This window comes from Nicotiana attenuata, unplaced genomic scaffold (assembly GCF_001879085.1).
Source record: "Nicotiana attenuata strain UT unplaced genomic scaffold, NIATTr2, whole genome shotgun sequence".
NCBI lineage: Eukaryota > Viridiplantae > Streptophyta > Magnoliopsida > Solanales > Solanaceae > Nicotiana > Nicotiana attenuata.
Genome location: NW_017670406.1, coordinates 749245 through 774917, shown reverse-complemented (window position 1 = coordinate 774917; position 25673 = coordinate 749245). Strand labels below are relative to the sequence as shown.

General features: G+C 38.3%; 2 protein-coding genes across 2 annotated transcripts; one reads left to right on the top strand and one right to left on the bottom strand.

Moving 5' to 3' along the window:
- The first annotated feature begins 13203 nt into the window (after nucleotides 1-13203).
- On the top strand, nucleotides 13204-18748 carry LOC109238985 (amino acid permease 6-like). The gene is made up of 7 exons (XM_019405483.1): nucleotides 13204-13585; nucleotides 13654-13887; nucleotides 14269-14362; nucleotides 14521-14735; nucleotides 15162-15307; nucleotides 17881-18108; nucleotides 18206-18748. Exons 1-7 carry the CDS (start codon nucleotides 13483-13485, stop codon nucleotides 18629-18631), a joined length of 1446 nt encoding a protein of 481 aa, XP_019261028.1. The 5' UTR covers nucleotides 13204-13482; the 3' UTR covers nucleotides 18632-18748.
- Nucleotides 18749-19779: 1031 nt separating this feature from the next.
- Nucleotides 19780-25380, bottom strand: LOC109238984 (KH domain-containing protein HEN4-like). Its single transcript, XM_019405482.1, has 9 exons — nucleotides 25219-25380; nucleotides 23565-24250; nucleotides 22693-23115; nucleotides 22244-22498; nucleotides 21652-21990; nucleotides 21334-21401; nucleotides 21069-21180; nucleotides 20516-20673; nucleotides 19780-20317 (listed from the first exon to the last, which is right to left on the bottom strand). Exons 2-8 carry the CDS (start codon nucleotides 24246-24248, stop codon nucleotides 20530-20532), a joined length of 2025 nt encoding a protein of 674 aa, XP_019261027.1. The 5' UTR covers nucleotides 24249-24250; nucleotides 25219-25380; the 3' UTR covers nucleotides 19780-20317; nucleotides 20516-20529.
- Between the last annotated feature and the right edge of the window lie 293 nt (nucleotides 25381-25673).

Here is a 25673-nt window from a genome sequence, read left to right as displayed (position 1 = left end):
CCATGTGGCTGTCATCAATTTTTCCAAGATAGTGCTTGACCCTATGCCCATTCACTCTAAAAACTTCTCCACTTTTGTTCTTTAAATCAAGGGCACCGAACGGGGTCACACACACTACTTCAAATGGTCCGCTCCATTTTGACTTTAGCTTTTCCGAAAATAACCATAACCGAGAGTTGAACAAGAGCACCAAATCACCTACTCCAAACTCCTTGCCACGAGCATATTTTTCATGAAGGTATTTCATCTTGTCCTTGTACAAGGACGAACTGGAGTAGGCATGGAAACGGAATTCATCAAGTTCATTAAGTTGCTCCACCCGAAGATTTGCAGCCACATCCCAATCAAGGTTCAACTTTCTTAAGGCCCACATGGCCTTATATTCTAACTCAACCGGTAAATGGCAAGCTTTCCCGAACACCAACCGATACGGAGACATACCAATCAGAGTTTTGTAAGCAGTCCTATACGCCCATAGAGCATCATCCAACTTCTTAGACCAATCGGTCCTGTTTGCATTGACTGTTTTAGACAGAATATTCTTGATTTCCTTGTTGGACACTTCAACCTAGCCACTTGCTTGGGGATGATAAGGAGTAGACACTTTGTGGTTGACACCATACTTGGCAAGTAAGGTGTCAAAAGCTCTATTGCAAAAATGCGATCCTCCATCACTAATAATTGCACGAGGAGTGCCAAACCTTGTGAAAATGCTCTTCTTTAGAAATGCAACCACACTCCTAGCTTCATTGTTGGGCAAAGGCACAGCCTCGACCCATTTTGAGACATAATCAACCGCTACAAGAATGTAGGTGTTTCCGCACGAGCTTACAAATGGGCCCATGAAATCGATACCCCATACATCAAAGATATCCACTTCTAGAATGGTGTTTAAAGGCATCTCATCTTTCTTCGAAATACCGCCCGCTCTTTGACATTGGTCACACCTTTTCACTAAATCACTTGCATCTTTGTACAAAGTTGGCCAATAAAATCCACAACTTAGAACTTTCGAAGCTGTCCTCGCCCCTCCATGATGACCACCATAGGGGGAGGAATGACAAGCCTCTAGGATGCTAAATTTCTCCTCCTCAGGTACACACCTTCGGATCACTCCGTCGGTGCAAATCTTGAACAGGTATGGCTCGTCCCAATAGAAGTCCAGACTATCCCGTTTGAGCTTCTTCCTTTGGTTAGAAGAGAGCTCACACGGGATGATGCCAGTAATAAGGTAATTAGCAATATCCGCAAACCATGGCATATCACTCATCGACACAGAAAGTAGTTGCTCATCGGGAAATGCATCATTGATCTCTAGGCCATCACGTGGCCTTCCTTCTTCCTCCAAGCGAGACAAATGATCCGCCACTTGGTTTTCGCTACCTTTCCGGTCCACAATTTCCAAATCAAACTCTTGGAGTAATAAGACCCATCGCATCAGTCTAGCTTTGGAGTCTTTCTTTATCATCAAATACCTAAGAGCTGCATGATCGGTGTGCACTATGACTTTGGCTCCCATAAGATATGGCCGAAATTTTTCCATTGCGAACACAATAGCCAAAAATTCTTTCTCCGTCACCGTGTAGTTCCTTTGAGCTTCATTCATTATCTTGCTCGCATAGTACACCGGATGAAACATTTTGTTCACTCTTTGACCCAAAACTGCCCCAACTGCAACATCACTCGCGTCGCACATGAGCTCGAAAGGCAAGCTCCAATTGGGTGCGGTAATGATCGGGGTGGTGGTCAACTTATGCTTGAGAAGTTCAAAGGCTTGCATACATCCCTCATCAAACACAAACTTTGTATCCTTTTCTAGCAACTTACACAAAGGATTAACTACCTTCGAAAAGTCCTTGATAAATCGCCGGTAGAACCTCGCATGTCCAAGAAAACTTCTAACCCCCTTGACAGAAGTGGGGGGAGAAAGTCTTGAAATCACCTCAATTTTGACTTTGTCAACCTCAATACCATTCTTTGAAATTTTATGCCCCAAAACTATGCCCTCCTCAACCATGAAGTGGCATTTTTCCTAATTTAGCACAAGATTGGTGTCTTCACACCGGGCCAACACTCTATCCAAATTGTTCAAACACTCGTCAAATGAATCACCCACAACACTGAAGTCTTCCATGAACACCTCCAAAATATATTCCACCATATCGGTGAAAATGGCCATCATACACCGTTGGAATATTGCCGGTGCATTGCACAACCCAAAGGGCATCCGAGAGAAAGCAAATGTGCCATATGGACAAGTAAAGGTTGTCTTCTCCTGATCTTCTGGAGCTATCAAAATTTGATTGTACCCTGAATAACCATCCAAGAAACAATAGAAGGCACGCCCAACAAGACGATCAAGCATCTGGTCCGGGAAAGGCAATGGGAAGTGATCCTTGCGGGTCACCTTGTTCAGCTTGCGGTAGTCCATGCACACTCTCCATCCGGTCACTGTCCGGATTGGAATAAGTTCATTATTAGCATTTGTCACCACGGTCATACCACCCTTCTTCGACACACATTGCACCGGAGAAGTCCATGAACTGTTAGAGATAGGATACACCACGCCTGCATCTAACCACTTGATCGCCTCTTTTTTCACAACTTCTTGCATTGCCTCGCTCAACCTCCTTTGATGTTCCAAGGAGGGTTTTGCATCATCTTCCAGAATAATCTTGTGCATACAGAATGCGGGGCTTATTCCCCAAATATCAGCTAGAGTCCATCCAATTGCCTTTTTTCGCTTTTTGAGCACCGCCAATGTGGCACCTACCTGCATGTTAGTAAGACAACAGGAAAGAATAACTGGTAAAGTTGAATTAGGGCCTAAAAATTCATACATGAGGTGTGGAGGTAATGGCTTCAACTCCAACACCGGGGGTTCCTCAATTGAAGGCTTCGTTGGAGGGGTCTTTCTATTTTTAATATCCAAGGATAGTTTCCTAGGCTCATAAGAATAAGAGCCCATTCCATGTAAAGCATTCACGCACTCCACTCGGCCCTCATCATCATTGACATCAAGATTCAACAATACGGCCTCCAAAGGGTCCTCCACATTGATCATTGCACTAGTATCATCAATTATCACAGCCGTGACAAGATCCACAAATGAGCATACTTCTGTACAATTGGGCTGCTTCATTGACTTGCACACATGAAAGACGACCTTTTCATCACCCACCCTGAAAGTGAGTTCCCCTGCTTCCACATCCACTGGAGCCTTCCCCGTAGCAAGGAAAGATCTCCCTAATATGATCGGGACCTTATAATCTACCTCACAATCCAAGATCACAAAATCAGCTAGCAAGATAAATTTGTCCACATGGACGAGCACATCATCAACAATACCCAATGGTCGCTTCATAGATCTGTCTGCCATTTGCAATGGCATGGAAGTTGGCCTCGGTGGCCCAATACCCAAAGTCTTGAAAACTGAGTAGGGCATTAAGTTAATGCTTGCCCCAAGATCACATAAAGCTTTAGCAAAATCTGCACTCCCTATAGTGCAAGGGATAGTGAAAGCACCGGGATCCTCTAATTTCGGAGCCATTGAATGTACTATAGCACTAATGGGTCATCTTGATAGTTTCACAGTCCATGGATCTTTTCTTTGTCACCAAATCTTTCATGAATTTAGCATAGCCAGGCATCTGCTCTAAAGCTTCTACCAAAGGAACATTAATGGATAAGCTCTTCATCATGTCTATGAATTTCTTGAACTGATTCTCATTTTTCTGCTTGGCTAGCCTCTGAGGATAAGGGGGAGGTGGCCTAGGCAAGGGTGCCTTGGCTTTTGGCACAACCGGCTCCGGCATGTCAATTACGTGCTCCCTAGACGGGTTCACGTCACTTTGTGTTTCCACCTTGGCATCTTGAATATTTATCCTCACTTCTCCATTCACATTTTCATCAACCACATTCTCAACCACCAAAGGAACTTCATCTTCTTGCAACTCAACTTCTTTACCCAAAACTTATGTTTGTTTGGAGGCATTCACATCACCGCTTTGTCTACTCCTAGTTGTCATAGCCATAACTTGATTGTTCCATCCATTTGGGTTCACTACTGCATCACTTGGTAGAGCACCCTTAGGGCGTGTATTTAAAGATTGAGAGATTTGGCCTAGTTGCACCTCCAAATTTCTAATGGAGGTATTGTGAGAAGCCAATTGAGCATCCGAATCCGCATTCTTTTTCATCATCTGTTCGAACATCATTTCAATTCTACCCATTTTATTATTGGATGTACTAGGACCCTGGGATGGAAAAGGTGGTGGGTTGCTCGGTTGTTGGTACATTGGGGGCCTTTGAAAGCCTTGCCCCTGATTTCCTTGGTTATTGTTCCATCCACCCTGGTTGTTGTTGTTTCCACCCCAATTGTTGTTGCCCCGGTTTCCCTGATTGTTCCGGTTGTCATTTTGATTTCCCCAATTGTTGTTCCCTTGTTGTTGATTGTTCCAGTTATTGTTGCCTTGTTGATGGTTACCCCAATTGCCCTGGGATCGCCATTGTTGTTGTTGGTTGGAAGAATTGCCTCTTTGGCCTTGGTAATTATTCACATATTGCACCTCTTCGTTCTGCCCATCATAACAATCATCTTGGAATCCACCACAATCATTGTCAAATTGATCCGAATTCCCTTGGTTCTGTTGACCTCTCTGTCTTCTATTGTTCACAAGCATGTTAACACCCTCCATGGCATTTACTTGGCGAGGATTCGGAACTTGTTGCAATTGTGCCTTTGCTAGTTGGTTCATTGTTGTTGTAAGTTCTGCTATAGCTTGACCATGGTCATGTAGTTCTTTATGCAAATGAGTGACCGTGGGGTCACCCTGCGGCACATTGGCTCTACTTTGCCAAGCGGAGGATGTGTCAGCCATTTCATCAAGAATAGCACAAGCTTCATCATAAGGCAGCTTCATGAAATTTTTCCCAGTCAATTGATTCACTATGCACTGATTCGTTGTATTGATGCCCCGATAGAAGGTCCGTTGTATCATTGCCTCTGTTATATCATTATTGGGGCATTCCTTCACCATAGTTCTATATCGCTCCCAAATCTCGTGCAATGGTTCAGTAGGCTCCTGCTTGAAGGCTAAGATCTCATCCCGTAGTGCTGCCATGTGTCCCGGTGAGAAAAAATTGGCAATGAACTTATCCGCCAACTCATCCTAAGTTGTGATGGAATGGCTGGGAAGTCGCTCAAGCCAATCCAATGCTTTCCCCCTAAGTGAGAACTGGAAAAGCCTCAATCGAAGTGCATCCTCGGACACATTGGTCTGCTTGCTCCCCCAACAGGTATCCACGAACCCCTTGAGATGTTTGTAGGCATTTTGAGTGGCAGCACCTGTGAAATACCCACGCTGCTCCAATAATGTCAGCATCACATTGGTTATTTGAAAATTGCCCGCCCGGATCCGGGGAGGAACAATTGCACTTGCATAGCCTTGGTTGGGAAGAACTCTAGGAGCCACTCTTGGAGGTGGCGGAGGAGGGTCTGGGACGTTCTCATTTGCATTGGCCTGGCGGCCTCTACGTTGTCCTTGAGGTACAAGAGGCACCTCTTCATCTCCATTGTCATCTACCTCCTCCCCCGCATTCACGTTTCTAATAGGGTCATTAGCATTTAATGCCATTTTGTACCTGATGTATTGACACAAACAAATTAGTAACAAATAAGGAAAGAAGAACAAAACATAAATATATCTAGATAGATAGCCAAAACCGTTAGCTCCCCGGCAACGGCGCCAAAAAGTGATCACGGCCTACCCTGCACTACTAATTAAGTAGCGAGAGAGGGTCGGAGCAGCTTTTACCCGATTTAGGGTCGGGATCAATATCCACAGAGAGCTAGAATTTGGAATCGAGTATCTATCAAGTGTAGAATTGCGTATGTGTTCTTAATTACACTTCTATTCATTTTTGGGGTTTTTGTTTACTTCTACTATTATCAAACTACAAATGGTAATTGCAACTAAATTATGCTAAGAGTTATAATATTACGAGTTGTTCAAATAGGTTAAAAAGGCACTAGGGTAGTGACTTCCGCCTAGGTGGTCAATTGACGGGTACTTGAATCTAAGGCACGTTTGACATATTTGGGGAGTATATATAACCGTTGCACGACTTTACCCATTCTACACCTCTCGGTGGTTCGAGTGATTTTGCCCGAATTGACTTTCTCAAGATCAATTGGGTATGCAAATTTGCACAAGCAACTAGGGTTCAAGTCGGGTATTACTCTCTCGAGATTTTACCCTTTAATTGGGGCTATCAATCTCTTGAGTACGCCCCAATTCCTTGTTGGACCAATTTGGAGACTTAGGCTCTCTTTCTCAAGAAGAGCTCAAGTCAACTCAACACAAACTAGTGTTGGCAACCACTAATTCAGAAATTAACCATGAAATTGGCCCAAATAACAAACACCCATAGTCAAATTAGCCCTAAAATACAAGACCCATCAATTACCCACACTAGGGTTGAGCCACAACCCTAGCTTATGGGTCTAGCTGCTCATAATTAAAGAAGAAAACAAGAAATAGATGAAGATAAACTCATATTAATTAATCACTAAGTTAAACACAAAGATTCAATGATTAAAAGTAGCTAAAATTGCCCAAAATAGCTGTAAATATCGAAACCATGAGCACAGCTCTTAACTGAATCTATTTGCTTAACCTAAAAATGGAAAAGAAGCTATTTATACTAAGCTGACAATTCTAGACAAAAATGCCCCTGCGGAGTTGTGCGGACCGCACAAAATGGACCGCGGTGCGCACTAGAGCTTTGGACTTGAAAAACTGCTCTCTGAACCTTGGCATAGCGGACCGCATAGAATGGACTACGGCCGCGGAGGCTTCTAGTGCGGTCCGCATAAAAAGGACCGCGGACCGCATTGGCTTGACATCCTGAAATTGCAGCTCTCTGATTCTCCTCACTGCAGACCGCAGAGAATGAACTGCAGCCGCGTTGATCTCAGTGCGAACCGCACAAAAATGATAGTGCGGCCGCGCTGCCTCTTGGCCTGGAAAATCAGCTCTCTGAATCTCCCAGTGCGGACCGCACAGAATGTAGTGTGGCCGCACTGGCCTTGTTTTTCCTGAGCTTTGTCTACTTGTGCAAGTTTCACTCCTCTCCAGCTAATCTTTGACATCTTGTTACTTTGTTGATCAAACCTGCAATCAAGCACAATTTGTAAGCCTTTTTGGGACTATTTTGTATGAATTTCTAATCAAAGCATAAGCAAGAAGGAGTATAAAATATGTCAAAATCCCTAGTTATCACCACCAACTGAATTATTTAATTTACAGCTGTCTAACTATGACTAAGACTAACTAATACAGTTAACTAACAACTAACTATGGTCAAGTAACTTCAGTGCATGTAGTACCCTTTACACCACCACCCCTCCCTCTCCCCCCCCCCCCCCTAAGCTAGGGGAAATGAAGACATTCTTCATCCCTAGCTTGGACACCAAGTAGTCATGTTGACGAACGGTGAGTCCCTTAGTAAGGACATCAACTAGTTGCTCAGAAGAGGCCAAGTAAAGAATACGAACCAGCCTTTGTTGAACCTTCTCACAAATGAAGTGGCAATCGATATCGATATGCTTTGTACACTCATAAAACATGGGATTGGCGGCAATCTGGATGGCAGATTTGCTGTCACAAAATAGGGAAATTGGCATGTGAATGTCCACACTGAGCTCCCTAAACAGCCCAACCAGCCAAAAAATTTCTGCGATTGTAGCGGCCAAACTCCGTACTCAGCTTCAACAGAACATCTAGAGTTTGTGGACTACTTTTTGGATTTTCGGGAAACCAACAAACTTCCAAATTCAGCAAGTAGCCAGTATCAGATCATCTGGTGTTAGGACAGGCTGCCCAGTCAGCATCACAAAAGGCATTAAGATGTAAATCAGAGGATGATGACATGAGGGAATCCTAATGCCTGTTTAATATATCTAACTAGTTGTAAGGCAACTTCCAAATGGGACTGCTTAAGTGAATGCATGAATTGGCTGAGACATTGTACATCAAAGTCAATGTCAGTCCTAGTAATGGTCAGATACAATAATCTCTCAAGGAGCCTCTGATAAGGACCTGGATCATCTAGGGGAGGATCATCATGTACTCCAAAATGGATGTCAAATTTCAGCAGTAGTGAGGCTTTGATTGATCTAAAAGGGAGCACCTACAAGTTTTGCTCCAGATAACCCCAAGTCTGAGATGAGCTCAAGAGCATATTTTCTCTGATGCATGAGTATACCATCTTTGCTTCTAGCAAACTCTATAAAAAAAAAGTACTTGAAGCACCTAAGTCTTTAATCTTGAATCTCTTTTGTAAATTGTCCTTTGTCTCTTGAATCAAAATAGAATCATCATCGGTGATTAATAGATCACTCACATAGACCAACGCCACCACAATGTTGCCAGCAGACGTTTTGGTGAATAATGAATGATCCAAGTGACTTTGAGTGAACCCAAAGGACAAGAGAGTAGTAGTGAGTTTGATGTTTCACTGCCTTGAGGCTTGCTTAAGTCCATACAAGGACTTGAGCAGCCTGCAGATATGAGATTTACCATGTGGATGACTGAAATTTTGGGGCAAGCTCATATATATCTCCTCATAGAAAAGCATTGTAAACATTCATTTGATAAATGTTCCAATGCTTAGCTGCTGCTATAGAAATAACTGCTCTGATAGTGACCATCTTAACAACTGGAGAAAAAATTTCTTGGTAGTCTTGACCTACTTGTTGACTGTAACCTTTTGCAACTAGTCTTGCTTTGAATCTTTCTACTTCTCCCGAAGCTTTATACTTGATCTTATAGATCCACTTACATCCAATGGCTCTCTTTCTAGGAGTTAAAGAGACTAATTTCCAAATTTGATTATCTTCTAAAGTCTTAATCTCAGTTTGCACAGCTTCAATCCATCTTGGATCCTTGATTACTTGAGCATAACTAGTAGGCTCTACTTCGGCAGAGAACCTAGTGATGAAGTTATTATAATTTGGAGAAAGTGAAGAATAATTCACTTCGGGATACAAAGAAGTTGCTGATGCATGCTTATTGCCAGGAACAAAAAAACCTTTAGCCAAATAGGTGGTTTGGAAGTTCTGGTAGACCTGACTACCGAGGACTCAACTGCTAAGAATTCATCTGACAAGGGTGAAGCTTGTGACTATGTCAAATCCACAGGTTGATTACCATGTGAAATTGCAGAACCAAGTGAATTTGGTGATGTTAATGAAGGTGGGATTAAAGGAGATGTAATTGAGATAGATGTTGAATTAGGCAAATCAATTGGGAACCCTTAACATCCAAGGGCATAAAGACTATAAAGAATCCTGATCTGCAAAACTAACAGGGAAATGAAATATAGTTTCGTGGAATTGAACACCTATACTGATAAAACTACCCTGTTGTCAGTATCAAATAACTTGTATCCCTTCTGAGATGAACCATAGCCCAGCAGAACAACTCTTATTGTTCTATGACTAACTTGTCCTGCCTAGGAAAAGAGGCATAACACAGACATCCTATGATCCTCATGTGTGACAATGGAGGCAACTTCTGATACAACAATTCAAAAGGTGACTTATTTCTCAAAATAGTGGATGTGACCCTATTTATAATACACACTGCAACATCTACACAACATCCCCAAAACCTAGCAGGTAGGTGTCCTTGAAACTTGATTGCTCTTGCAGTCTCAAGAATGTGTCTATGTCTCATTTTCACCACCCTATTTTATTATTGTGTGTATGGAAAGGAGCTTTGATGTATTATACCATACAAATTGAATAATTCACTACACATTGAGTTAAAAAATTCTGAGACATTGTCAGTCCTAACAATTTTAATCCTGCATTCAAATTGATTGAGAGTCATGGCAAATAAACGCCTTAAGCAAATCATAAACATCTGATTTGACATATATCAAAAAAATTCAAGTACACCTAGAGTAGTCATCTAATAGAGTAAGAAAATATTTCATACCATCATAAGTGTCAACTTTGTAAGGCCCCCACACATTCAAATGAAGCAACTGAAAGGAGCAGTTGCTCTACAAGTACTATTCTGAAAAGCATTCCTAGTCTGCCTAGTTAATTGACAGACACCACAACGATCTACAGAGAAACTACATTTATTCTAGAAAACATGAATTTCCTTAAAATTGCCATTATCACATGACCTAATCTCTTATGTCAAATCTCAGGGTCTGATGTTGTTTGGTCTGCCATTGATCTGCTAGTATTAGTCATTACATTGTTATTCTGAGACATCAACACATAGATATCTTCTTCTTCCCTACCAATCGCATTCACCTTCCCACTGAACAGATCATGGAATAGGAAAAATCCAGGATAGAAAGAGGCAAAATATTTCAAATCCCTGGTGACTTTAGATTATAACAGTAGATTAAATTTAAAGTCTGGTACGTATAAAACATCTGTAATTACATCACCTTCATACAATTGGCAGCTTCCAACATGGGATATCTTAGCAGAATCACCAGTTGGCATCTGAACATGTCCATTGTTTCCTACTTTAACATTATCCAACAAATATTTGTTACTAGTCATATGATTGGTGGCTCTAGTATCTACTACCCAATCATAACTAATTTTATGCTCAAAAAGTGATATACATGCCATAGGTGCATTGTGACCACTGGTATCACCTTAGTAATTTTGCTCGGCATATTCAGTATCTGATTGTATTGATCTTGAGTGAAAACAGGAGGAGAAGCACAAGTGGTGACGACTCCTTCAAATTGTGTCATATTTTCACTTACAGGTATGCCCTTCTTCTTAGCCTTGAAATCTGCAGGATAACCAATGATCTTATACCAATTTTTTTTAAAAATGTCCCTTCATGTTGCAGAAATCACATTTCATAAGCTTGTAACAATTGTCCTTCGTGTGTCCATGCAAACGACAGTAGTCAAACTCCAAACTATAGCTTTTCTTCTGCTTGTATCATGTGTTCTTAGATGTAAACAGGGATGTAGGATCTAGATTGTCAGAGATAGCACAATGTCCTCAAGCTACGATTTTTTAACTCTCATCCTGAAGAATCATTGCATAAGCTTGATTAACAATTGATATCTTTGATTTCATCAGAATATGATTGCGTGCTTGACTGTATCGTTCCTTCAATCCCATGAGAAATTGCCATAAACATTGATACTGTTGTGTTCAATGTAATTTTTTGATTTGTCACAGCAATTCGGAGGTCGCATAATTGAGTCATTCATCCCAAAGGTCTGTCGACTTCGAATAATACACTTATATACAGAAGATGTTCCTTGCATAAGAGTGAAAATTTCTCTGTGCAGACAAATATGATTTGACGTTAACATTAAACTCGCGTAAGTTTTTCTGCTTTAAGTATATATCAAGCTTAGATATTAAAAAATTTCGATTGTTGCTTAGTTGAGCATAAACGTTAATTGAAACCAAATGTGTAAAAGCTAATCACTTTAGCATAAAAGCTAATATTTTTCTGATCTACCACTTAGTCTCAAGCCACCTCACTACATTTGGACTAAGCATTCCATTGGCTTGCCTAATATTCTTAATTTTCGAATATTTAGTTAGCATTTAGCAAAGCAAGCAATCATTTAGAATAAAATATATAAGAGTATCAAAGGATTCCTAATTTTTTTATCATGATCATCAGTCAAATAAGAACTCGTGGTTCTTATAAATTGTCAAACTGGCATTGTTCAGTCTCAGATTCAACTTCTGACTATACTTCACAAAAATAAGTAAATAAAAAATAAAAAAAGTTATGCAGGTTTTGAAATATCTGTACGTGTATTCTGTTTCGTTAAAATAAATGAAAACCGGTAAATCTTTGGAACAAATTAAAGTGGATGTACAACTGGAAATTAATCACAGGGATTAGGGACCAATATTGTAGGAAAATTCTTCTTTCATTTCGCTTCTTCTTTTTGTGTTCAAAATACTATTCTGTATTATTTTGGACGGATGACTAATGGAATCCAAAACTCTGAGTGCGGTCGTGTTCATAGACTATCTTTTGAAAGGTTTATCCCTATTCTTTGGTCCCAAATTCTTGCAAGAAGATGAATTAGAAACATGCTTAAAATTCCCTTTTAGTGCTAATTTAAGATAAGTTGGAATATAATAATTAAGCCACTGAAAATTCCAAAATGGTTTCATCTTTATCTTTGTGCATGCACCAAAAACTACCTTTGTCAAATGAAAAGTTAAGTCTATTTTGGAGGGCCAACGTTTATTCCCACAATTAGCGGAAAAGGCTTAGCTAAAAATAAATCATTTTTCTCCACATTCTCGTCCATAACAAAGAAGAGTTTGCCTATATATATTCACCCTAATATTATATGATGGTAAAAGATAGTCTTGACATGAACAATATGTCTATGAATAGGGCTAGAGTATACACAGGTATGTTTGCTATATTTACAATAAGTGAGATTAGTAACCTGAAAAATATAACAAATCATCTATTATAACAAGTTAAAATACATTAATTGCACAAAAAATTTACATTGTCTGTATATATAAGTGTTCAACTTTTTAACTCAAGAGAGGTATTGAACATCACGAATAAAATATGTGGTAGAATTAAAGAAGGCCACGTAAACTATACTGTGATGTCTTTAAGGAACTAACTAGGAAGGATATCGATGTCTTCCTCTTTGTCATGGCAATTCAAAATTTGTAAAAGAAACCGACCAAATTCATCAAAGAATACAAAATGACCTAAAAAAAGGTGAGAGACTGGTGAGTCAACTTAGGATCTTTCCTCCCTCTTACTTATAATTCCATATTAGTTTAAGTTATATACACTAACAATATAATCAAAAAAATTACATTATTATTCAAAATAAATATATAGATAAGTCTTTTTAAAATATAAGAATTATAATCTCGAAAATAAGATAAAATACCTATTACAATAGATAAAAGTGAGCCAAAAATAAAAAATCTTTATCCATGTACATAACCTAAACTCATTTCTTATTTTGTAAAATGTTGTACAGAGTTTTCAATGGATGGTACAGCACAAATGTTTCATTTTCAATGGTTAGGACCAAATGCAAAAGGCAAATTGTGGGGACCCTTTTTCTTATTGGAGGGGGTGAGGTGGTGGGGGTGGGGGACTTGGAAATGATAAAAGATCGACATAATATATAAGCACATTCGAGGGTGCAAAATAAACACCATCATTCTTGACCTAAAACTCATATCATTACACCCAAATTTCATACTACTAGTATTTTAGGTAAAGATTTCCCCAAATCACCAGTATTTAGCTTTTTCAAAACCTCCCACTATTCTTGGCTCCAAAGACTTTTGGCCTTTGACCCTCAATTTTTTAATCATTGTCCCCTCTTTACAGTTCTCTTATATATTTCATCCTCCATAACCATTCATACACCATATAACTCCATAACACAAAAACACACACGCACACACTAAAAATGGCACCCGAATTTCAGAAGAACACCATGTACGTATCAACAGAACTCGAAAGTGGAGATGTTCAAAAAAACTTTGACGATGATGGGCGTGAGAAAAGAACTGGTACGAAGAGTTAGTTACTTGCTGTTACATATCAATTGCATGGAACTTAAACTCTAATTGTTTTCCAGGGACGTTGCTAACGGCGAGTGCACATATTATCACTGCTGTTATTGGTTCAGGAGTGCTTTCTTTAGCATGGGCTATAGCTCAGTTAGGATGGGTGGCTGGTCCTGCTGTTCTCTTTGCTTTTTCTTTCATTACATACTTCACTTCTACACTTCTTGCCGACTGTTACCGTTCTCCCGGCCCCATCTCCGGCAAGAGAAACTATACTTACATGGACGTTGTCCGTTCTCACTTAGGTACTCTATATATTCTGTCATCAGTATATATATACAAGTTAAATTCGTACTTACTACAGAAGTCGTTAATGCTCTATTTTTCTGTGCGTGCTTTTTTTAATTCCATGATTTTCTCCAACTCTAACAACCGATTGTATAACTTTGACAAAAGAACAAAAATCTAGGCTCTGCTAGATTTGGAAAATTAAGCTACAATTTTTTTTTTTTTTTTTGTTGAGTTAGAAAGAAAATTAGTATAAATTATGGATTGGAAAGAATTGAGTAAACTCTATTTCCAAGATGGGATTTTTATCAATTGAAACATGGACTGCATTTATATGCAAGAAATGCTTCAATTATTAATGGGATTTTGGCCTTTTCTTGATTTTTCTTTTTAAACAGGAGGTGTGAAGGTAACACTGTGTGGATTGGCGCAGTATGCTAACCTCGTCGGAGTTACCATTGGATACACTATTACAGCATCTATCAGTATGGTGTAAGTATAAAAGTTCTATTTTTAAAGAAAATATTATGACCTTTTTGTCAATACTTTGACTAATCTGATCTTATGACAACGACATTAGTACTATATTAAATAAATATTCTCATGTTCATAGTTTCAACTTTTCTCTAATAATTTTGTTTCAATTTCAGGGCAGTAAAGAGATCAAATTGTTTTCACAAACATGGCCATGAAGCCAGCTGCTCAATATCGAGCTACCCATATATGATAATATTTGCAGTAATTCAAATAGTTCTAAGCCAAATACCAAACTTCCACAAGCTCTCATGGCTATCAATTCTTGCTGCTGTTATGTCTTTTACTTACGCTTCTATTGGTCTTGGACTCTCCATTGCCAAAGCTGCTGGTACTCTATTTTTCTTTTTCTTTTTCATTCTCTAGATTATTCGAGGAATCAATCACCGATACTTACATCAGGATAGACTGCCTATATTATACCCAGTGGCGCAGCCACATGCACTCAATCGGTGTCAACCGATACCCTTTGTTAGAAAATTACACTATCTAGCTAGATAATTTTTTTAAACAATATATATTGACATCCCTTGATGAAAATCCTGATCCCTTGACCCCTTGATGGAAATCCTGGTTTCGCCACTGATCATACCCCTTGAAATGCGATCATTCTTGATTTCTGCGTAAACGCGAGATAGTTCATGCACCAACCCGCCCTTTTTTTCGTTTCCTTGGAATTTTATACTTTGTGGTCCATATAAAGACACTAATTGTCTGCAATAATATGATTTGTTAATTAAAATTGTATAAATTGTAGGCGTAGGGCACCATGTAAAGACAAGCCTAACAGGGACGACAGTAGGGGTGGATGTGTCTGGATCAGAGAAAATATGGAAAAGCTTCCAAGCCATAGGAGATATTGCATTTGCTTATGCTTATTCCACCGTTCTCATCGAAATACAGGCAAGCACACTGTTACTGATTCTGATTCCTTCATATGATCTTTTTAAAGATTTTATTACGTCGTAGGGTTATATATCTTTGTCTGCATGTGAACTCTGCATGTTTTTTGTGTAATAAATGCACATGCCCCACCCAACCCTTACTACCAGGATAAGGGTGGTCCGAATATTTGGCATGCTAGAAAATAATTTTTATAAATTAGTTATTTGAAAATGATTTTCTCAGTGTTTAGATCTAAAAGTAGAAAATGTTATAAAAATAGGATAAATTAGTAATAAACATTAATAACTCGGATGTCGGTAAAATGGAAATTTTAAGCATTAAAAAATAAATATATATAGTTGTGATATGATGATAAGAATTGAAATAACCGGGACAGAATAATTATCATCCAAAAGTGACAATCATTTTGCCTATTTAGTGGAAAATGTTTTTCTTAAAGAATATTTTCTGACCACAAGCACCGTAAAACAACTTATTTTCCGTGTTACCAAAACACACTAGTTCTAACCTCTTCACTTTAAAATATAGACAAAAACTCAAAAAATACGCTTAATATATTCGTATTCTATAATAGTCTTTTGTCAAAAGTAAGTAGCAGCATTGAATTTTGACACCTAAATGACTAGTAACATACACCATGCACCTATTCATTCTCATCCCAACAAAAAATCTGAGGTTCTCAGTTGAAATGCGTGCCTGAATTAATGAATCTTTATATTATAATATTATATGACGTACCTAATATCTATCTTTAGATGTATTCGTGTATACATCGACAAATCCATTTTATACTACTGTTATGTAATCAGTGTACAGACTACATGTAGTCAGCCACGTGTAGGGTTTTGTAGCATTAGGTGTTAAGATGGTCCATGTTTATCAATATCCAATCCAATGAAGGGTTTACACTTATTGCTCGAGATGATATTGCTGGTCATATTTATATATAGCCCGAAGAAGTTAAAGAGAATTTAACATATAATATAAATATATGAATTTTTTATCTAATTTAATAATATAATTTTTCGATAAAGAGGTATCAATTAATAACCCTTAGCCTAGGTGGCTCCGCTCCTTTAATGGACCATATAAATATAGAATCAGTGGCGGATGCACATAGGGAGTTGTGGGTGCTTAAGCACCCATTAACTTTGATCATATTAATAAATTTATATATATAAATATTTAGATAAATATTGAGCAAGCAGCACAAGTAAACTTATTTTTCCTCTTCTTTTAAAATTTTTATCGGCGAGCACCCACAATTTTAAAATTCTGAATCAGCCACCGTATAGAATTAAGATTCACAAATATCAAGATATGTTACTCTTAAGTGGTCCACTTCATTTGAAAATGATCTAGCAATATTAGCGTTATAAAAACCAAGAATTGTTTATCTTTTTCTTTAACTGAGAGCCAAAACAAAGCTCACGAGCGTTGTCTTTTTCCACATGGGTATGGCTAAAAATATTAAATATCGTTTCACACTTTCACTTAGTAGGTTATTTCATTTTCTCCTAAAGTTTCCTGTTAGGTGCAGCATAATATATGGAAAGTATATTATTCCTTTTGGACCAGAAAATTGATGGACCACGACTTCGGGTCACTGATTCTTTAGGCCTTTTTCATAAAAGAAGTGAAAGCCTTCTCTCACACTTCATATCGTTTCATAACAACCATCCTTTTTTGGTGCATTATCTGATCATGATTGCGACAAAATTTTACTACTGTCACATCTTTTATTTTTTTATCATATGATGTAATACAACGAACCAGAATTAATTCCACCGGTCCCTGTTTCCACTTCATGATATAATAACCATATACGAAATAATTGGGAATATTTCCTAGTTAAGCTTTTGGACTGTTACGCATACCGATTCTTAATAGCATAGAACATTTCCTTGATTACTTAGAGCTTGTATGATTAAACATTCTTGTGGTTTTGACTTGAAATAACAACTATGACATATTATTACTAAATAAATATTTACATATTACTTTCATTAATTGCGAACAAGTTTTGCAACAATTACTCCACTGACCAGCTAGGAAGAAAAAATAAACAGGATGATAAAGAGAGGAACAGGCAAATGCAATAATAGATATTTCTACTTCTAACATATCAATTCTTGCCATCACAATCTGGTTTTACCATCTGCCGAGCACATCTAAGTGAAAAAAAAAAAAAAAAAAAAAAAAAAAAAAAAAGGCTTGAACTTTCTTTTACTCTGTTCCAGACTTTCAGGAACAAGTCAAGTTGAATTTACAAAAAAGTATACAAGTAATTAAATTCATAAATTCACTACGAAACAAGGCCAGAACCAAGCCCGGTTACCTCTCTAATTCTGACTATATGGAGAGTCTTAGAAGAGGTTGTCATAGGCATATGACGCACTCCTACACTTAAGTGGCCACAATTTTAATAGTAGTATACTGAATCCAAAAGCTTGAATTAAGCTTGAACCTACTAAGTTCCAATATTAATTTCGCAACCTTTCAACAATATTCAGATATTGTTGTATACTATTTAGAAACCATTACTTACTTAATCATCAATATAATTGCAGGATACATTGAGATCACAACCTCCAGAAAGCAAGGTTATGAAGAGAGCCTCATTAGCTGGAGTTTCCACCACAACTTTATTCTATATACTATGTGGTACCATTGGTTATGCAGCCTTTGGAAATGATGCTCCTGGAAATTTCCTTACTGGTTTTGGTTTCTATGAACCATTTTGGCTAATTGACTTTGCCAACGTTTGCATTGCCGTCCACCTTGTTGGAGCTTACCAGGTGAAACTTCTATACAACATTCTCAAAAACCTACTCCCTGTACTTAAATACACAAGACACTAATCTAACAATACCAAATGGAATGTCGTGACTTTAGGTTTTCTGCCAACCTTTATATGGGTTCGTGGAGGCTCGTTGCAACGAGCGATGGTCGGACAGCAAATTCATCACCTCCGAGTACGCTGTGCAAGTTCCATGCTGTGGCGTTTACAACGTCAACTTGTTCAGGTTGGTGTGGAGAACAGCATATGTTGTAGTGACAGCCGTGATTGCCATGATATTCCCCTTCTTCAATGACTTCTTGGGTTTGATCGGGGCAGCATCGTTCTATCCATTAACTGTCTACTTCCCAATAGAGATGCACATTGCCCAGAGAAAGATACCAAAGTATTCTTTCACATGGGTATGGCTGAAAATTTTGAGCTGGACTTGCCTGGTTGTATCACTTGTTGCAGCTGCTGGATCTATCCAGGGTCTTGTCACTTCTCTCAAGCATTACAAGCCTTTCTCAACTCAACAATAAGTTCTCAGAATTGTTCAAATTAAATATGTAATGTTTTCAATAAGAAGTGTAATCCAAACTGATTGGCTGTATGTTATTCTTACAAATTTTATACAGTACGCTTTTTCACAAACTCTACATTGCGATAGCACAAAAACTACCTGCAACCTGATTTTTGACTCATTCTCATCATTACAGAAATGATCTAAGCCATCCAGTTACTTAACAGAGCAGGGTCCATCTACATCTAGTGCAGCTTGTATCTCAAAGTATTGACTTATCACTGAATAACAAATCAAAACTACACTTGTTGATCAAAGCAGGCAAAATGAATCTATGAACACCCTGGCAACTGCTGTCTAAAAAGCAGTGCTTGTTCCTAGACGAGTACGGTCATCAGGAACTAATGCAGTGAACTAATTTTTAGAAGTCATGATCTGCATAATGCTTTTACAAGCTATGTTACATGAACGCATTTATGGATACGTATGCTAATAGGGTTGTGCATAGATATCCTATATGAATATTTATAGTTTGTTAATTTTGAATGTTCTTTAAGAATCCACACCAAGCATTCACACCCATATCATACAAGTTCAACATGGGTACGTCAATGGAAATCGAGGACGCCCCGAAACACAGTTTACAAGTCGAAATGAATCAGACAAAGCTTTGAGTTCTGGAACAATAGGAATTAAAAAGCTGTTTACGTATCAGATCAGATCTTTTACCTATTTTTTAAACGCATACATATGTGTCTCAGGAAAATTGCAGGCAGAGATGGGAACAGAGACAGTGATGATGAAGCACACAACTCAATTTATGTGGAATTGGGAGGAAACTCCCTCCTCTCCTACCCTGCAGCTCTTATTTATTTCCCTCTAGTCTGGAATACCTTATAAAGTAGACAACCCTATGTAAGTTAGGCTTCTGAAAAGGATTGCCACCCCGCATTTTTGCACATTTCAACTGGTATTGTTGGGTATCTCAAACTATCTATATAGCAGCACATTTCTATTCTTAGTTTTTACAGTATCAAACGGGATAGAAACGGAAAAGAAGGGAGCAGAAGCATCAACTAATTTTAAGAATAAGCAGACTCATACTATGAAGTCAATGAATGACCTCTCAGTCTCTGGTATTAATGCAGCATAAGAAACAACAAAAACTGAACTGAAATTAGAAAATAAATCTTTCACAATTAAGGAAGTTAGACATATGTTTCTTACTTTGCGGGCCTGCCGAGGAAAAATATTACTAGTCTTTATCCTTAATGTTGTTATCTATCTTCTCATTAGACTGCTTTCAGTTTTCATTAATGCATTGAGATAAAACCAAAATTGAAGTCTTCAAGCTACACTTTGTGAAGGAATAAATACCCAAGATATCAAATTGAGACAAGGCCAACACACTACTAATGGCTCCATCATATTTGTAGGACAAAGAGACAGGGCAATTTGCAAAAGTCTGCAAACGAAGATGTTAAAAAACCCTCCTTCTCCATCCTAGAATGATCATCTCAAGTGAAAACATATCAATATGTTCTGTGAAACTTTACCACCACAGAATCAGAATCTGTTAGCCAACTGGCAATACTTCTGATACTCTAACATGCATTTTTTCCATTTTTCTTTTGTCAAGAGTTTGCAGTTAAAACTGCTAAACCATATCTTCCAGTAGCCGTCACCGCAAACTCCAGCTTCAGCACTGCGCAGAACACCATAACAATAAGTCTTCTGGAATAAGTTAACAACGCTTTTTGAATTCACATTGACAAAAGTATAAAAAAGGGAGCATCCGCCATCCGGACTGCTCTCCAGGAAGCATAACTAACTATTCTGCATTCACACAGCTTCTGAAAACAAAGATCACTCAAATAGACGTCCACAAGATCGACAAAATTACCTCACTGCCACTAATCAAGCAGCTTCAGTCTCGACAATTACAAAGGCTTGGATGAGACTTTGAGCAGCATTAGTCTGCTCAGGCGTCCCAGATATAATGATAACAGTCTCTGTTGCTCCAGGCTTGGGATCATTTATGGTGACTTTTGCATCAGAAATCTAGAAAATAATTAGTCAGCGTCAAAAATGAAAATGTTTTTATACAATGCTAGATCCGTACTTCGCATAAATAAGACCAAGTATATTGATATGCTAATATTTAAAAACAGAAACTGGTGAAAAACACGGAAGCAAAACATGTAGAAAAAGACAAGCAGAAATCTAGAACAGTAAAACATTAAAAACAAAGAAAACTAACAGTAACCAAGAAGATAGAAATATGTACCAAAAGAGGGAGATAATATTTACTATCATATATACACATTTATGCATAAAGAGGGAGATCATATATCTTTCTTATTGGGCATGGCCTTAGGTAAAGATCAATCAGAAATAAAAGTCAGAATATAAAAGAAGAAGAAAAAGTGTGATGCTATAGAATCCAGAGATCATACCTCACATATTTGTCGAAGACATCCCCCGCCTTCTCCATAGATTGCAGGAACGACAGATCGAGGTACAACTACTTCCACTGTAGTGCTTGTGATCACAGCTGGATGACTTCCTCTATATTAATGAAATTCACGTTTAACCAAGACATACATATATCATCAGTATATAATAGAAAAATAGCAGTTCAAAAATGAACTGTAGAACATGAAGAAGAAAAAAGAAGGACAATGACAGAAAGAGTTTGGTCATGATCAAGAATGTACTGACCCTCCAAATCCGCCAATACTTCGTGGACCTCCTGCATAGTCTGGGAAGCCCCCACCTTCACCCAGTCCCTGCAATACAGTTCAGAAAATTAATATTTCTATGATATTTATCATTTACTGGATGAGAACTTTTTTCCTAGCAGAAAGAGACATGCTCTAGGACAATTCTGATGCTCGCGTTAAATTACATTGTGAAAGCAACAAGCACGTGGTTATAAGTACATTAGCTGGAGCAGCCTAGATATAAAAATCAACCAACTCCCATTTTAATAGTCACAAGAAACTCGAATGCTAGAATTAACTGCAAACAAATGCCTACCTGAGAACCCCATGGTGCTGAAGATGGCATTCTATCAGATATATGAGGTGGAATGCCTGGCCTATGGAAATTTTGCATAAAGGGAGGACGATCATCATGTGGATGGAAACCACCATGTGGAGGTAGGACACCAACAGCATCAAACTTGTGAAATGATGGACGAATGTTAGAGAACATGCCTGGAGGTGAAAATTCTCTTCTTCCCATATGTGAAGGGAATGGAGTTACTTGGTCCAGGAAACCAGGGTTTGAAGGAAATGCATCACGAAAATAATGATTCTGCAATCTGGTGGTAATCTGCAGAAGGGCTTCACAAACTTTTTCAAAGTCTCCATTTACCTGAGCAACCAAAAAGAAAAGCAAAATGCAAGTCGAGATCTAGGAATTAGGCTTATCTTAAACCAAACAAATGTTGCTATAGATATCACACTAAACCAAAAAGAGAATTAAAAAGTAATAAATGTCAAGCCAGCGATAAACCAAAAAAGAGAAAATTAAAAAGTAACAAAATGGCAAGCCAGGGAGATGCAGAAGAGAATTGCTAATTTTTATTTTTAGTAACATCACTCAAATCATAAAAAGAGAAAAACACCTGAACTACTTCTTCATTTTCTGACGCAAACTTTGGGGTTTGATCCTTGCCTACAATACGAATATAAGCTCCAGTTGACTTCCTCATTTCAGCTATTATACCGCCACCTTTACCCAAGAGGCATCCGATTTGATTTGAGAACACCAAAAGTTTTGCAACCATGCCATTGTCCTTGTTCTCATGTGCAGCCCTAAAAATTCGGGATTGAATGCGAAGGACAGCATCTTGTGGCAAAGATATCCTATCATCTGGGTGCTGCATAAATAGAATGACCTTAGCCTTTTATTTTGCAAAGGTTAGTTTATAGAACAACCAAGCAGCACGATTTAGAAGGAGGAAAAGAAGAACTAGTATCAACTTTAGCGAAAAGAACGAAATCCCCCCCCCCCCCCAACTAAAGGACAATCCAGGAAAAGAAAGCAAACATATATCGAAGAGTCAAATCATACCGCTGGACCAGAGATGACAATAACTCGATCTTCAGAATCCCCTGCACCATCCAGAACTTTGATCTGACACCCAGTCTCATGCTGAAGTGCTTTGATTATACTTCCTCCCTTTCCAATTATACCTCCAACTTTTTCATCCGGACAAAGTAATCTGAAAGTCAAGGCGTCAGGAATAGGGTTCATTCGGCCAGGTATACCAACTTCCCCATCACGAGATGCAACAGCGGACGGTGGCCCCTGCCCACGGTAAGGACGTGCTGACGGTGGATGCAATTCCTGGTTAGACCGAGGATGGCCAGGAGACTGAGAAGATGGACCACCAGCATCAGTAGAGAGAAAATCCTGATCCCAAGAGGAATTCTCAAGTAATTGTCGAGCAACGACTTCGAGAGCTTTTTTAACTGCCTCGCGCTCCCCAGAAATCTGCGACATAACAGTAAGGAATCTTTTCAGATTTCTGGTATATATGACAAAATTTGACCAATAGAGTACTTCATAAACCAGCAGACACTGTTCACATGATCAACTCTATGAAACGTGAGGCAGGCAATGAGATAGTGATGAAGCAGTATTCACCATGAACTCAACAAGCATGAAGAGTATTCAATTCGAATTGTATAGATACGGGGGCCATTCTTTGACACCAAAGCTCATCAGAGCACCTCCTAACATAGAAACTACTGTTATATCAATATTAAGCCACAGACCTTTCAAAACATTGTGACATGCATGCACACACAAAAACAGCGTTGAATTACGAATTCAACTCAGAAGTATAGATGATAACATTGACGATAGTTAATGACTAAACTGAGAAGACCATATATATTAATGCTTACGCAAAATGAATGAATAAATATCAACAAATATACCTGAACCAATTCATCAGATGAAGACGCACATGAAGGTCGTTTGTCCTTGGGAAGAACCTGTATCTGTGCCCCACTTTCAGAAGACATCTGCTTTATCACACTACCACCTTTTCCTAACAAAAATCCCACTTGACTGGAGAGTATAAGCAATCTTATAATTAATGAGGAAGAATCATCACCCTCTTCATCTCCTCCATCCATTCCTACCCCTCCTTCAATCATCCTATCAAATACCAAGAATAGAGCTTTCTGAATAGATACTGCCTCCTTCTCAGTTTTGGAGCTTTCTGCTGGAGGGGACTCCTTATTCTCACGCTTATCACCATTTTCATCAGTGCAAATGTCCTTTTCTTTAGTTTCAGTTCCCTCAACATCAGCCTGGAGCTGTTCGGTTCCCACTTCATCTTCTTTTCCTGAACCTACAATAACTATCACCCTCTCATCACAACCAACAACACTATCCTCAACTCGAATCTCTGCACCAGTATCCTCTTGTATCCGAGAAATGATGCTACTATCCTCTCCGATAAAGGAATCTATCTTAGAAGCAGGGCATAGTATACGAACTTTCGGAGGCGATTTCTGGGAACTAAAAGATGCTGATTTCTGCCACTTCCCTCGGCCATTTGTTTCTGAAAGGCTCCAAACATGCGGCCGCTTGGAAGGTGTCAACTTCATTGACATATCTGCATATTTTTTGTAACAGACGCTAACTTCAGGAAAGAATGATAAGAGCACAGAGGATGTATGAGCTAGGTTAGGAACATTGCCAACTGGTAGACTCAATTTGATAAGGCCGGAATCCAATCCATGAATGGAAACATAATCAAACTCCACAGAGCCACATTGGTAGTGATTTTCGAACCTCGTACATGTTATTCTCTTATATGATCAGTAAGACACATTAATTTCAAACAGCGATACCTGAATAAGAGAAACGAAAGTACCAAGCGCGAACCCTAGTGGTGAGCAGCCGCACATATTTGAATTATGACTTAAGAGTATCCATTAACTACAGTCTAAAAGATATAGACATCAACCAGTTGATTCGTTCTAATTCATTGAACTACTCCATTGTAGAAATATCAGAAAAAATAAGGAAATGTTGTTTTTGCAAATATGAATCGCATCTTTTTAAATAATTTTCCAAGAAAAGTTATCTTTTTACCGGAGCCTTGAAGTTAAGAAAAATGGTTCACTGCTTTGACATTTTTCAGTCTGAGCATTTTGCATTTAAACTACTCTCCACCAATGTAGGCAGTAATTTTTAATACCTTATCGCCCAAACCCTTAAGACCCTATCATATTTTTCGGGCCATTACTTAATACCTTCTTCTTCTTTTCTTTATTTTTTTTAATTACATTACGAAGCAGTGATGCACTTCGTAAGTACTCTGTATGTAATAGGCTTGCAAAAGCACAAAACCAAGAAAAGAAATTTCAGCTGAAGCATAAAAAATTAAAAAGAAGAATTTTATTAAAAATTATTTAATGTTCTATAGTTATATAGCAGCTAACAATTATGAACTTTAATTTTGGGAGGACCGATATTTCGACAGTTAGACTTGGCCACAGTGAAACTGAGAGTACGAAATTGACATAAACTGTTAAAACGATAGAGTGAAAGAGAATTGAGAGATTCAACATTTTTTACCAATTAACTCGTCGGAGAAAACGTTCGGATCGCTTCTAGGGTTCCGCCGGCGACGTTGTGACGGTGAAGATAAATTTAGGGAGGACGGTGCTGAAGTTTAGAACTGAGGTTTCACTTTTGTAGTATTTACAATTTTGCATATGGAATGAATTTATTCGTTTGCATTTGGTTCAAATTTAGTGCTTCTTTTGCTCTTTTGCATTTTTATTTTTATTTTGAAAAAATAAAAGATAAAAAGGTGTCTACTAACGACTTTTTTTTGTTAATCATAACTTATTGGCAAACTATTTTGCGTGGCGTGTTTCTATCAAAAGTTTCTTCATTTTCTAAGAGCCAAACGTTTAATTAAGGGTCAAATAATTCTAGTACACTCCTTTGGGATGGTGTTAATGTTAAAACAGAACTAAAATTAAACTAAATCAGAAAATAAATTTTAGCGGTTCAATTTAATTTTG

Bases quoted from the DNA above. Each gene is read 5' to 3' on its own strand.
- LOC109238985 (XM_019405483.1), top strand. From the start codon at position 13,483: ATGGCACCCGAATTTCAGAAGAACACCATGTACGTATCAACAGAACTC. The intron at 13,586-13,653 runs GTACGAAGAGTT...ATTGTTTTCCAG, and splicing joins TGGGCGTGAGAAAAGAACTG to GGACGTTGCTAACGGCGAGT. The intron at 15,308-17,880 runs GCAAGCACACTG...ATATAATTGCAG, and splicing joins CCGTTCTCATCGAAATACAG to GATACATTGAGATCACAACC.
- LOC109238984 (XM_019405482.1), bottom strand. From the start codon at position 24,248: ATGTCAATGAAGTTGACACCTTCCAAGCGGCCGCATGTTTGGAGCCTT. The intron at 22,499-22,692 runs GTATGATTTGAC...CTATTTATGCAG, and splicing joins TTGTCATCTCTGGTCCAGCG to CACCCAGATGATAGGATATC. The intron at 21,991-22,243 runs GTGTTTTTCTCT...TTGGTTGCTCAG, and splicing joins AAAATGAAGAAGTAGTTCAG to GTAAATGGAGACTTTGAAAA.